Below are 15,358 nucleotides of genomic sequence, written 5' to 3'. Positions count from 1 at the left end.
TTTCACAGTTGGTTTAGAAATTGAGCGTTTCCATCACACTTGTGTCATTCAAATTGATCAAGTTTTTGCAATCAAGTTTTACATGTGAGCGTACTGAATCTTTTTTCTAACTCTCCCAGAAAGTAATCAAGTCTTCCATTTATCCAATTTCATGCATATTGTCTATTTATTACTACCTGGAATTTGTTATTTTTGAGAAAAAATTTTAGCATGTATGATTTTATTGTAACTAACCCGTCTCCCCTCCCCACTGCATATGAACTCGTCCTCGAGGGACTGGATGCAGTGGAAAGAATGGTTAGGCACAGGCAATGGCATAACAACAATCAAGGGAACTTCTCACACTTAGACCAGACATTGGGCTAAGTGTGAGGCAATGCCAGCAATTAAAACATGTTAATAACCACACAAAAAATAAAACAGATATAGGAAAAACAGAGAACAACTTCCATAAACTTCTCACACTTAGTCCAGACACAGAACTAAGTGTGAGAACGAAGTCAAAAACACAATTTACACAAAGAAACAGGGTTAAGGGTGATACTACTGCCTTCTAGATTGTTGAATCAGGGAAATGTTGCGCGCCTTCCTTATCGCCTCCATTACATAGGCCTTCCTTATTGCTTCTAAGACTTCGTGTTTATCAGAGCTCCTCCTCCTTGGTATATTTTTTATTCTTTTTTTCCTTCAGGGGGGGAAGCATGCTGGCAGCGTTAGCAAGCCTCATACCTTGGTTGGTATGGTGGCCCGTACTAGGGGAAGGAAGGATATTTTCTTCCCCCTTCCTCTGCTCTCTTCCTCTGCTCTCACCTGGTTGCTCTCCACAGTCTTGCTTGCTGGCTTGAACCCTCAGCTTCAAGAAGTAGCTGGTTCATTGTCTGGTGGCGCGTCCTTCTTGGGATGGAGTCTTCCTCTATAGTCGATAAGAGGTTAAATTCTGCCTCCTTTCGTCGTAGAAGGAGGTCACTGGGACGAGGCAGCCCTTCTGTTGGTGGTGGCGGAGCAGGGTCTTTAGACCGAGAAATTCTTAGGCGAGCTTTTAGGGCTGTGTAAATCTCCACGGGGTCAGTGCCGACGGAAAAACTTTTGAGCACAGAGTCCACACGCCCTATATCAGTCGGGTCCATATATTGGAGTGGGCCGATGAATCTAGGGGCAATAATGGTGTTTTGGTGATTGGTGGACTCAGTGGTGAAAAGGATCTCTGATTATTACTGTTGAGATCGGCTCTTGAAGAAAACCTCTCTAATTACTGCGCACGTCTTATCATCACCTGCTCTTATCAACTCAATCACTGCACCACCAATTAAATTCAATTTGCACTGATCATGTGGAACATTAAATCCCGATGGCAACTCACATAATTCCACTTGATCAGTTCATTTTCTCCACTTCTGATTTTTTTTATTAACTAAGAAAAACTTGACACACTTAGAAAAAAACTATTTACACTAACAAGGATTTGACCGAGTCTCCTTGGAATGTCACTTGATCAGATTAAGAGATTTAGTATTTGTCGCTTGATCAAGCAGACTATCCATGAATACCCGATCACTCCTTCTACCTGTTTACTGGCGTGAGCTAGGCATTGGTAGTGAAATGTCGTCCACTACAAACGCCTCCATTTCGTTCCTTCAGGGTAACTTGCTTTCCTCCAGACTGTTGGTCCTTCCTGCGAACTTTGCCCTTTTAGGCGCAAGTTGCTCCCAGCTTCTCTGTTTGCTTTGATCAATCCTCCTTTCCTGGCAGATCCGCTGTCCTTCAAACTTCGACTTGATCAGATGCATGTGCCTTTCAGGGAACTTGTCTGGAATGGCTTCCGTATTTTCTTTTTGCAGAATTTGGCGTAGGTGACTCGCCTCTATGTTTTCACATCTTCTCCTATCAACTGCTTCCCACTCAAACTCCTGTAGAAGGAGTAACCATCTTATCAAATGCGGTTTTGATCTCCTCTTCGACGATAGGTATTTGATGGCCGCATGGTTTGTATACACCACCACTTTGGAACCTCGTAGGTGCTGTCTGTACTTCTCAAATGCGAAGACTACTGATAGCATCTCTTTTTCGGTCATATCATAGTTCATTTGCGCCTGACCAAAGGTTTTTGATGCATAGAGGACAACATAACTTTTCCCCTGGAATTTCTGACTTAATATTTCTCCCAAAGCACAGTTACTAGTCTCACATATCACCTCAAAGGAGTGATTCCAGTCAGGGCCGCGTATTATAGAAAAACTCATCAATCGATCTTTCAAAAATGGGAACGCGGCCTTGCAGACATCAGAATATTTAAACTTTACGTCATCCTGGGGAAGCTTCGTCAGGATCTGGGATCCGGCGAAATCCTTGATGAGTCCTCCACGGGCTCCAGCGTACTTTAACAAGGCTCTGATCTCCTCCTGGTTAATAGAGTACGGAAGTTTTGCCACCTGAGTGTGCCTTGCCATGACTGTTCGAGGTTCCGACCAGTTTGAACTTCGCTTCTTGGGCATCAGCTGGGGTTGGTGTTGGAAGAGTAGTTCTTCCTGTTTCTGCAATCGTGGTTTGACTGTTTTGTGATCTGTCTGGCTGTACAAGTCCTTGAAAGCCATCGGTGATGCTGATACGGAAAGTAGTTGCCTTGTAAACGAGGATTCCTTCTTCAACATTCCTTTTAATGGAGCAGCTTGGTCAGGTGGTCTCTCGACTTTTCTTAGTTGAGTAATCTCTCTTGCCTCGGCTGGTTGTGACGGCTGGCAAAATTCCATAATTGCCCTTCTAATGGCTTGATCATCCATTGCTCCAGTCACTGTCGTATCAAACCATTCTACTGCCTCTCTCTTCAGCTATTCATCTTCAGTGTAACCATAGGATGGCTCTTCGAAGGATTCCTTTTACGAATACTCCTGTTTCCGAGGGCTGATAGCATTTACTGTTTGTATGCTCTCTCTGCCCTGTGGCTTTTTTGCTGCTTCATTAATGCCAACCGTAAGTCGCTCTCCTTTAAACTCCAGATTAATTGTCCCATGGCGGACGTCAATGACTGTGTTGGCGGTGGATAGGAAAGTTCTCCCCAAAAGGATACCAATAGATTCATCTGCTCCTGGTTCCGTCATTTTTATAACAAAGAAGTCGGCGGGATACATGAATCTGTTCACCTTGACGATTTCATCTTCTAGAACTCCCTCGGGGTAAATGCAAGACCCGTCTGCTAGCTGTATTTCCATATTGGTTTTGACGAGCTTAGCATTCTCCAGCCTCTTGTATATAGAATATGGCATAATATTTATGGAAGCCCCTAGGTCGCACATTGCGTGCTCCATTTGAACGTTTCTGGTGGAAATTGAGAGCGTAAATACCCCTGGGTCAGTTCTCTTGGAGAGAAGATCACTAGGTTGGATCATACCGGTCAGTTCCTCTGCTTCGACCTTCCTCCTCTTTTTAGCACCCTGTTCACAGATGTTTGACTCTTCTTTCGCTATGACTTGATCAAGGGCTCTGGATTGAAGGCTTTTATTAAGACTAGTCCTGGATGCTGGAAAACTTGCAGTTGAGCTCTGATAAACTCCTTCTGATTTCAGAGAGACTGTGTTGACATTCTCTCGTCTTGCAGGAGGTTGCACTGTAGCCGGAATCTTTCCTTCATTACCTCTTAGCTCGCCCAGTGACATGGCGACCTGAGATAAGTCCTTCGTAAGCATTTCTAATGCAGCTCTCTGTTCTCTCTGGGCTTTCTGCATTTCTCGCACAGCATCATGGGACTGGTGTGGAATCATATCCCCCGGACCTTCATTTTGCTGCCTTTTATTTCTCTGATTAAATCGGCCTCCTCCATGGCCTTGCTGGTAAAAACCGGAAGACCCATACTGCTCTGGTTGGTTCTGGGACAGATGATTTTGTTGGTTTCCTTGGAAGTACTGTTGGTTCCCTTGGGATTGCTGGTTTCCCCTGTGGTACTGGGGGACATAACTCACCATTTGATTACTTGGTTGCCTACCCTGGTTGCTATACTGAGGGGCTTGGTGTTAGTACCCCTATTCTCCTTCCTGTTGTCGGCTTGACCAGTTAGGTTGTCCTCCACTTGACCAGTTCCCTTGAGGTCCACTTGACCAACCTGCCTGACCTCCTTGCATTCTATTCCCTCCAGTGTTTGGTCTATCCAAGATTCGAGCTGGCCAGTTGGACTGCCCGTCAGAGGGTTGTACCTGTTGTGGTTGGCTTTGATTCTGATCAGTCCATCTGAAGTTGGGGTGGTCCCTCCACGGAGCATCTCTCTGCTTCCCCTGGATCCAGTTGCCATTTGTGTTCAAGTGGCCTACGGCGTTTACTTGCTCTACCTCAGGGGGAACCTCGCAGTAATAGTAATGATGCTCTTCTGGCGGTGGCGGCTGCGGCACATACTGTGTCTCCTTCGGTGCAGGCGGTGGCGGCGGTCTCGTTTTTTCTACTGCTTCCAGCAATTTCTTCTCCATCTGCTCAAATTGAGCTTCCATCTTTTCATCGTTGCGCGCCTCAGCTGCGTGCACTGCTCCTCTTCTGTATTGCCCTTGACATGTTTCGTACGACCGCTTAGCCTCAATCAGCCTCTCCAAAATATTCTTAGCTTGGCTGAAAAGGGTTTTTGAGAAATCCCCTTGTGCTGCGAGGTTGAGGTCAATCTTGCTGTCCACCGTGAGTCCGCCATAGAAGATCGAGTAGATCTCCTTCTCTCCCAGCTTGTGGTTAGGGCATGCTTGAAGCAGCCCTTGGAACCTATCCCAGTACTGGCCGAGGGGCTCGTCATACTCCTGTCTGGCTTCTGTAATTTCCCTTTTTAGGGCACTTATTTTTTATGTTGGAAAGAAACGATCGAGGAATATCATACAGAACTGTCACGACCGCCCATACTAGGGGTACTACGGATGCGGAGATCGTGACCAACATGCAAGGACAACATTTTAAATGAAAACTTAATTAACTTAAAGGCAGAAAAAGAAAAAAAAAACATTTTTGTTTAAAGAAGTTTAAGGTTAAAATTTTAATATTAATTAGAAATGACTCATGATAAATACTTTTAAAAGAAACAGCGGAGAAAATAAACTTAAAGAAACCCAATTAACTTCTAAAGTAAAACATTTAGTTTAATTCACGGAAAACACCGTTTTCAAAAACGATGACGTAATTACTTGGTTAAAACCTAACACAACCATACATGTTCAAACACAATACGGAAACGATTTAAAGTCTTGAGACATAGTTATTAATATAGCAGCGGAAAAAAAGGTTTAAAGAGAGTCAAGGATAACGCCTATGTATGAAGACACAACGGATCCTATGTTCTTAGGCCAACTCAACATCCTCCGCAACATCCCGCTCAACCTGCACATAAAGAAAAGAAATATGCAGGGTTGAGTACTTGTTGTACCCAATGGGCTCATGCCGAAAACATTTTATATTAGTTATGTCATCCATACCAGTGATCTCGAGTTTTATGTAGTAAGAAAAAAATCACGAGAACACAAAAATATTTCAAGTCTGGCCAGACAATTTATCTCCCCACTTTTCACATCATTCCATCAATCACAATCATCATATCACAGTGCGACGAAAGTGTGGCCACACTATTCGCCCACGAGACCGATCGACTAGCAAGGACGGCTCACGATCCCACCAGTGTACACAGCCTGATAGGGTTTGCGGCCCTACTCAGACCCGAATTCGTTACTCAACACAGCCATATAGCCTAACGGAGCAAGCTCAGACGAACTAGGCATCAGGCAACAATCTCACAGACAAAAACATGGCACGACATAACAGTTAAACCACCCTTATAACACCACGTAATATTTTCAGAAAATAAAGAGGATTGAAAAAAAGCCCACCTTGTTCGCTTAACAATTCACAATCCAAATTATGGAAACTCTCGTTCCTCGAGTTCACGAGTACACAATCTCCCTTGTCAACGACAACACAAGTTAGCCTTCCACAAAATTATATCACTATGCATGTCCTATCGTTTCTCTCTCATCGTTATTATCAATTTACCCAACCCAACATTCGTCACAAAGGTGGAAAAATACAACATAATATATTTCAACGTATCACACGTGATCACATCGTAGGATACTTTCCCAAATCATACATGCATCATATAGTTCATCAAACTTAGCAACAAGTGATATTTTCACATAACAACAAAACTGGCAGAACTGCGCGGTTGGTTTGTAAAAATCACCAAAATTTCATCCGACCTCATATGAAGATAAAATTTGGTCACAACACAGTAGACACATTCAAGTTCATTCAGTTAAAGGTTTACACTCAAATCATGGGATTTGGTCAGACAAAACATTTATACAACTCTCTGGTCGGAACATAAAAATTCTGGCAGCATTGCGCAGTTCATTTGAAAAACTCACCATAAATTCATCCGATGTCCAAAGAGGCTGAAATTTTTACACGACTCAGAAGATAAATAAAATGTTCATTTAGTTCAAGAATCACATCAAACGGAGGTCATTTGGTTGGTTAAACAGAATATGAAACTTTCTGGGCGAGAACACAAGTTTCTGGCAGAATTGCGCAGTCAACTTTAAACATTTATTAAAAATCCATTTTTCAACAAAAAAAGGCTGAAATTCCCACGAGACACAGAAAACACCTTGAAATTTACTCAGTAAAATCTTCACATCAAAATTCGATTGTTTGATAGGTCAATTACACATCAGAAACTGCTGTTCAAACGTCACAGATTTCAGGCTCACAAATTCGAAATTAGGGTTTCTTCCACAATCAACCAAATACAATTTTTCATGCTTATAACACAAAATCATGCTAAAAAAGGTTCTCATGTTTGCACATAAACTCACATCATTCACCAAGGATTCAAATCAAACTTCACATAACTTCATTCAAAAACGCATATTCATCAAAGTTCTCATGCAAACACACATTCCCACCGATTAATTTGCGATCTATGATTCCTACACCCTCTATATGCATGTAGGATTCAAGAATAAAGTTTAAATGAAGGAGATGAGAAGAAAAACTTAGTTATACCTTCTTGAATCAAGAAAACGAACGGTAGAAGCAAACGTTGACACGATTCGTCGGAAATTCTTGGGAAATCCACTCCACTTGAAGCAAGAACAAAGGTGGAAGAAGTTTTTGGAGAGGATGGAGAGTGAGGGAGAGGAGAGGCGTGTGAGGGAGGGGGAGAGAGAGAGGGTGGCCGAAAATTTGTGGGAAATGGGGGCTAGGGTTTAGTTTAGGTGTTTTTATAGGGTTAGAGTTAGGTTTAAAATTAATTAATTAATTGTGGGGTAAATACAATTAAATAAATTCCACAATTAAAAGAATAAAATAGGCTTGTGGGAAGGGGAGGAATTCGAAAATTCCATGGTAAAATTAACAAGGAATTTATTTGATATTTACTTGGAGAGAATATATTCACAACTTAGGAAATAAAATATTGAGTATTCCATAAATAAGGGAACAAAATAAATTAAATCTCCAAGTAGGAAATTAATGGGGAAGGGCCGAAATTCCCATAGGGAATTGCACAGGGAAATTATTTAAATCCTCAATTAAATAGACTAAGATTTAAATTTGGTAATTTCTTTATAGGAAAAAGGTTCACATAAAATAGGTAACAATAAATAAATTCCCACAAGGAAAAATAATAGCATGGGGCATGTGACATGGAGGGTGCAATACAAGGAAATATTCACATCCCCAATTAATTTGGCTTAGGTATTAATTTGAATAAAAGGGTCTCACAAAAAGGAAACAATAAATTCTCCTCTACAAAATAATGAGGGGGCCGAAAATAATTAGGCTTAACTAGTCAAGGAATTATTTCAATCCTTTATTTAATTTGGGTGAAGAAATAAAATATGACATGATTTAATTGGATTTAATTCAAAAGAAGTGAGTCAACAAAGCACCAATTAAATCAAAGAAAATAATTCATCTCCTATTTTAAATAGGGGATTTTCAAAACTCCCAAGGATAATAGGCTAGAGTTCGAAATTCATGTAGTACAATTTAGGGATCATTTGGTTTGGATTTAATTTGGATAAATATCCCAAAACAATTAATTAAATCCAAGAAATGAAATACTCTTTCAATAATTAGGAAGACCGAATATTCCAATGAATTGGCTCGAAAAAAATATAAATGCATGATCCTATTAATTATTTACCCACATTGGAAAATATAAAATATCAAGCTCTTCATTCCACATCATTCACGACAATTGTTTCACGCAATTCACTTAATCAAATAGAAACAAAAGTTTCGTAATCCAAATTTCAAATAAACATATAAAAAGAGTCACAAAAATTTGGGATGTTACATCTTTCCCCGCTAAACAGAAATTTCGTCCCAAAATTTGATCGTCTCACATAAATAACTAGGGAAATTTTTCTTTCATTTTATCTTCTAACTCCCACGTGGCTTCCTCGGGACCATGGCGCTTCCACAACACCTTCACGGACGCTATCGATTTGTTTCGTAACTCTTGTACCTTCCGATCTAGGATCGCCTCGGGCCTTTCCTCGTAGCTCATGTCAGGGGTTAAGACCACTTCTTCTTGATGAATTACATGTTTGGGGTCGATCACGTATTTGCGCAACTGCGACACATGGAACACGTTGTGCACGTTCCCAAAGCTGGGAGGTAACGCCAATCGATACGCTACAGAACCTACTTCATCGATAATCTCGTACGGTCCTATGAAATGCGGTTTCAGCTTGCCTTTCACTCCAAACCTAACAACTCCTCTTGTCGAGGATACCTTCAAGAACACTTTGTCACCAACGTCGAATTTGATTTCCGTTCGACGCACATCAGCATACGACTTCTGTCTATCTTGAGCTTCCTTGATCCTTCGCGGATTTGATGCACAATTTCGGTCATCTCCTTTATAACGTCGGGTCCTAACATCTTCCTCTCGCCAACTTCATCCCAATAAAGTGGGAATTGACACTTTCTGCCATACAAGGCTTCATACGGAGCCATATCGATCGTCGCTTGGTAGCTATTGTTGTAGGCGAACTCCACCAACGGTAGAACAGTTTCCCAACTTTCCCTTCGATCTAAGACAACGGCTCGTAGCATATCCTCAAGCGTTTGAATCGTCCTCTCTGACTGCCCGTCTGATTGCGGGTGATAAGCAGTGCTGAAGTTCAATTGGGTGCCCAATTCTCGTTGCAAACTCATCCAAAACTTTGATGTGAACTTCGTATCACTGTCGGACACGATAGTCTTTGGCACCCCATGCAAACGCACAATCTCATTCACGTACAGTTTTGCTAACTTGTCCGCGCCATAAGTAATTCGAATTGGTAAAAAGTGCGTGATTTTCGTTAGTCGATCGATGATCACCCAAATTGCAGTGTTGCCCTTCTGTGACTTTGGCAAACTCGTCACGAAATCCATAGCTAGATGCTCCCACTTCCATTCGGGAATTTCAAGTGGTTGCAATTTCCCATATGGTCGTTAGTGTAAGGCCTTCACTTGTTGGCATGCTAGACATCGCTCTACATACGACGCCACGTCTCCTTTCATTCCATTCCACCAAAAATGTCGCTTCAAATCTCGATACATCTTCGTGCTCCCGGGGTGAGCAGTGTAAGGCGTGTCGTGCGCTTCACTCAAAATCTCATCTTTTAGTGTCTCGTCGCTCGGCACACACAATCGTCCATCGTACGTCAAAGCATTATCCGCTTCCTCACGGCAATGATCAAGCTTCTCGGCTCTCACCTTCACACGTAACTCTTCCAACTTCTCTTCACGTCGTTGGGCTTCTATGAGCCTAGTTCTCAAATCTGGCTCGATCACTAGTGTCGCCAATCTTGCTTCTACTGTCTCGGGCGTTTTCACTATTTCCAATCTCATCTTGTCGAACTCGTGAATCAATGCTTCCTCTTGCATTAGGACATAAGCCAATTGCGGTTGGTTCATCCTACTCAAAGCATCGGCTACTATGTTCGCCTTGCCCGGGTGATAGTGAATACCACAGTCATAATCCTTCACAATCTCTAACCAACGTCGCTGTCGCATGTTTAGCTCCTTCTGCTCGAAGAAGTATTTGAAACTCTTGTGATCCGTATATATCTCACATCTCACTCCATAGAGATGGTGTCTCCAAATTTTCAGTGCATGCACCACTGTTGCTAACTCCAGATCATGAGTCGGAAAATTCAATTCATTCGGTCTCAACTGTCGGGAAGCATATGCTATTACCTTCCCATCTTGCATCAACACGCATACAAGTCCTACTTTTGATGCATCAGTATAGACGGCGAAGTCTTTATCGATTGCCGGCACGGCTAGAACCGGTGCTGTCGTCAACTTCTTCTTCAACAGTTGGAAACTCGCCTCGCACTTCGGCGTCCAAACCACTTTGATCCCCTTCTTTAGCAGTTGTGTCATCGGTCTCGCAATCTTAGAGAATCCTTCAATGAAACGTCGATAGTATCCCGCCAATCCCAAGAAACTGCGGATTTCACTCGTCGTTTTCGGCGATTTCCAATTCTGCACGGTCTCGACCTTTGCTGGGTCTACTTGAATTCCATTTGCCGTCACAATATAACCAAGAAAGTTCACTCGAGTCAACCAAAACTCGCACTTACTAAACTTGGCATAAAGCTTCTCATTTCGCAACGTTTCCAACACTGTTTGTAGATGCCATCTGTGTTCCTCCTTGTTCTTCGAGTATACTAAAACATCGTCGATGAAGACCAACACGAACTTGTCGAGATACTCGTGGAAGACTCGGTTCATCAAGTCCATGAAGACAGCCGGGGCGTTGGTCAGCCCAAATGGCATCACGACGAATTCATAATGGCCATAACGAGTGCGAAAAGCAGTCTTAGGCACATCCTCTCATCGGACCTTTAGTTGATGATACCCTGATCTCAAATCCATTTTCGAGAATACGCCCACTCCTCGAAGTTGGTCAAACAAATCGTCGATCCTCGGCAGTGGGTACTTATTCTTCAAGGTCATCTTGTTGAGCTCACGATAGTCGATGCACATCCTCATCGTGCCATCCTTTTTCTTAACGAACAACACTGGCGCTCCCCACGGTGACACGCTGGGTCGAATAAAACCTAAGTCTAACAGTTCTTGCAACTGTATCTTCAACTCTGCCAACTCCTTAGGGGCCATTCGATATGGCGCCTTCGATACTGCCAACTCTATGTTCGAGCAAGTTCTCACAATATCAATCAAACCTCCAACCGGTGAAGACACATTCAATTTCGGCTTAAGCTTAGCAGTAGGGAGTTCTAAGGCATTCACACATGACATCGAAATAAAAGAATGCGAAGCACCTGTATCAAACAGCACGATAATAGGTAGTTGTTGGAGCTTTCCCAAACCTGCCAAATTCTCCTTGCCCTTGTTAACTGGTTGCTCTTGCACTTGATTTCCTTTCAGGGCATACTCCCTTGCTTGTTGTGGGGCCACTTGTCGGATCGGTTGTGGCTGTTGCGGTGGCCTCTGTCCTTGCCCATTCTTCGCTCCACCTTTGTTGTTATTTGGGCACTCTCGAGACATGTGCTCATTTCCACCGCAGGCATAGCACCGAATGCCTCCAACTCTGCATTCCCCAACATGATACTTGGAACACCGATTACAGTAGGGTGTTCTCTGTGGGTTTCCCCTCTGATGTGTACAACTTGGCGGCCATGGTTCTGCGGATGCCGAAAAGTGGAAAAATGCCGCTTGTTGTCAAAAGGAGCTCGGTTTCCCTCCCACTTCCTCTTGTCTCTATAGTTCGATGGGGGTGCAGGTGGTGTAGGATTTATCACCCTCTCGTTCTTGGGCAGTGCTTCCTCCACATCTAAGGCGCAACCCAACACCTCGGAATAAGGAATTCCCCTGCAGCTGGCCACAGCTGCCCGTATCTCGGTTCTAAGACCAAAACGAAACTTCTCCGCCATCTTGTCATCTGTGTCTACCAATTCTGGTGCATACCGGGTCATCGCACATAGAGCGCGGTCGTACTCCGTGACCGTCATGTTTCCTTGTTTTAAGGTGTGGAACTCCACTACTTTCGTTCGCCGATAACTCATGGGAACATACTTGTTGTACACTTCTTCTTTAAACTCTTCCCAAGTAAGTGCCTCATTGCGAGCGGGGTCCATGGTCCTCCTCTTCGTTTCCCACCAAAAATCAGCGGGTCCTGTCAGTTGATAAGTCACGCAGGCCAGACGTTCCCTATCAGTGCATCCCATAATGTCAAAGATACGCTCAAGGTCGCGTACCCATGCCTCCGCCTTCGGGGGCTCTCCCAACCCATCAAACTTGGGCGGGTTCTCTTTTCGAAAGGCCTTGATGTATTCCCTTTCGTTTGGTTGGGGTAGAGGTGGTGGTGGAGGCGGGGGTGGATTCCCGACACTTCCCTCTGTCTGCTCCCCCATATTGTTTTCCACTCTTGGACCACGTCTACGTCTTGGTTGCATATTGATCTAAAACACAAGTTAACATCGTTGTGAGTAATCGTTGGTATCAAAACACCACTTCTTTGAATTCATGCACGCGTACAAAACGATACAACACAAGTACGTAAAGTTATGCGAAAAGTGAACTTCCATAGATAACGTGGAAAGGAAACTCAAAACATTCTTTTGGGAACAAAAGCAAAAGTACTACTTCCATCGTCTTAACAACTTTGAAAAAAAAAAAGAAAAACAAACATTCATCTATCTATCGTTATATTCTTCCTCTTTTGGGTCCTCTTCCTCCTCTGGGTCCTCTTCCTCTTCTGAATTCTCCCTTCCGTGATACTCGTCAATCATATGAAGGGCTTCGTCATCGTCCATCATATCGTCTACATAATCATCCTCGAAGTCCAGAATCATCCCTACTGGTGCCATGACTTCACCTTCCGTTGCGGGTTTAACCTCAATCATGGGCTTTTCTTCCCAAACTACCTCGTCCTTCTCATCTTCTGCCGACGGTGGTTGTTTAGAACGAGAGTCGATCAGAGCACACTGCAAGGCTTTCAGAAAACCTTTCATGTCGCCATCCATCACCTTATTTCGTGGATCATACCACGTAAACCGACTGGTCGTTGCTTCCATCCAAGAGTTCCAACCCTCGGGCATCAACTCGACCAGTCGCCTTATGCCACTAAAGGACGACGTGTGATACCCGCGGACTTCTCGCCACAGGGTTTCGAAATGGGCGACGACATCCCTTAAAGGTTTTCCTTCTTCTCTCTCGTAGTGGCGGTAATCGTCTATTGTTTGTCGCATTCTGGCACTATATTGACTGCTCTTAAGCGCGGTTCGTTTAGTTCGTGCCATCTACGCGAAAACAAAAGTTTCTTTTTCAAAACGCATTTTATAACATTGTTTGTTTACGATAGTTCCTATGTTTGTCACGTAGTTTGATGTTTAATATTATTTTACGGCTTCATATCTTTTCATGCTAACGTCGTGGTATTCTCGCACATGATACACATCTAAAAGCATTACTAGTTCATGCTCATCCAAAATCATACCGTATCAATATCACTTTCATACATACAACACATGTTTTAATTACCATGCCAATCATACTTGTATTCCACGCAATCATGCTATTACAACATCATATTTACGCACTTAACATATGCTTACATTATCATAGCAATCATGCTCACATAGTCATCCCATTACAACTCATCCTCATGCATATCGTTCATTCACATGTATAAACTTGTCAATCGTCATATCATATCATCATCCATTTCATGCATCTATCTCACATGCCTTTAACAAATAAAACATACCTCACTTTCATCGGTTGAGCGTGATGCTGTGGATGTTGAGCCTTCATAACACTTCTAGTCAATAAGGATTCACTAATCTAGACTTAAGACAAAAGAAGACTCTCGGACCAGAGCGAACACTAAGCTCTGATACCACTCTGTCACGACCGCCCATACTAGGGGGGTATTACGGACGCGGCGATTGTGACCAACATGCAAGGACAACATTTTAAATGAAAACTTAATTAACTTAAAGACAGAAAAAAAGGAAAAAAAAACATTTTTGTTTAAAGAAGTTTAAGGTTAAAATTTTACTATTAATTAAAAATGACTCATGATAAGTACTTTTAAAAGAAACAGCGGAGAAAATAAACTTAAAGAAACCCAATTAACTTCTAAAGTAAAACATTTAATGTTTACACGACTCAGAAGAGGCTCAAAGAGGCTGAAATGTTTACACGACTCAGAAGACAAATAAAATGTTCATTTAGTTCAAGAATCACATCAAACGGAGGTCATTTGGTCGGTTAAACAGAATACGAAACTTTCTGGGCGAGAACACAAGTTTCTGGTAGAATTGCGCAGTCAACTTCAAACATTTATTAAAAATCCATTTTTCGACAAAAAGGGCTGAAATTCCCACGAGACACAGAAAACACCTTGAAATTTACTCAGTAAAATTTTCACATCAAAATTCGATCGTTTGATAGGTCAATTACACATCAGAAACTACTGTTCGAACGTCACAGATTTCAGGCTCACAAATTCGAAATTAGGGTTTCTTCCACAATCATCCAAGTACAATTTTTCATGCTTATAACACAAAATCATGCTCAAAAAGATTCTCATGTTTGCACATAAACTCACATCATTCACCAAGGATTCAATTCAAACTTCACATAACTTCATTCAAAAACGCATATTCATCAAAGTTCTCATGCAAACACACATTCCCACCGATTAATTTGCGATCTATGATTCCTACACCCTCTATATGCACGTAGGATTCAAGAATAAAGTTTAAATGAAGGAGGTGAGAAGAAAAACTTAGTTATACCTTCTTGAATCAAGAAAACGAACGATAGAAGCAAACGTTGACACGATTCGTCGTAAATTCTTGGGAAATCCACTCCAATTGAAGCAAGAAGAAAGGTAGAAGAAGTTTTTGGAGAGGATGGAGAGTGAGGGAGAGGAGAGACGTGTGAGGGAAGGGGAGAGAGAGGGGGCCGAAAATTTGTGGGAAATGGAGGCTAGGGTTTAGTTTAGGTGTTTTTATAGGGTTAGAGTTAGGTTTAAAATTAATTAATTAATTAATTAATTGTGGGGTAAATACAATTAAATAAATTCCACAATTAAAAGAATAAAATAGGCTTGTGGGAAGGGGAGGAATTCGAAAATTCCATGTTAAAATTAACAAGGAATTTATTTGATATTTACTTGGAGAGAATATATTCACAACTTAGGAAATAAAATAATGAATATTCCATAAACAAGGGAACAAAATAAATTAAATCTCCAAGTAGAAAATTAATGGAGAAGGGCCGAAAATTCCCATAGGGAATTGCAAAATGAAATTATTTAAATCCTCAATTAAATAGAATAGGATTTAAATTTGGTAATTTCTTTATAGGAAAA

The 15,358-nt window shown here is 42.0% G+C and overlaps 1 protein-coding gene across 1 annotated transcript; it reads right to left on the bottom strand.

Annotated features, from left to right (window-relative positions):
• Positions 1 to 1,634: 1,634 nt before the first annotated feature.
• LOC121774404 lies at positions 1,635 to 2,591 on the bottom strand. Its single transcript, XM_042171288.1, has one exon. It carries the CDS (start codon positions 2,589 to 2,591, stop codon positions 1,635 to 1,637), a length of 957 nt encoding a protein of 318 aa, XP_042027222.1.
• Positions 2,592 to 15,358: the final 12,767 nt, after the last annotated feature.

This window comes from Salvia splendens, chromosome 17, assembly GCF_004379255.2.
Source record: "Salvia splendens isolate huo1 chromosome 17, SspV2, whole genome shotgun sequence".
Lineage (NCBI taxonomy): Eukaryota > Viridiplantae > Streptophyta > Magnoliopsida > Lamiales > Lamiaceae > Salvia > Salvia splendens.
This window is presented reverse-complemented; position numbering and strand designations above follow the sequence as displayed.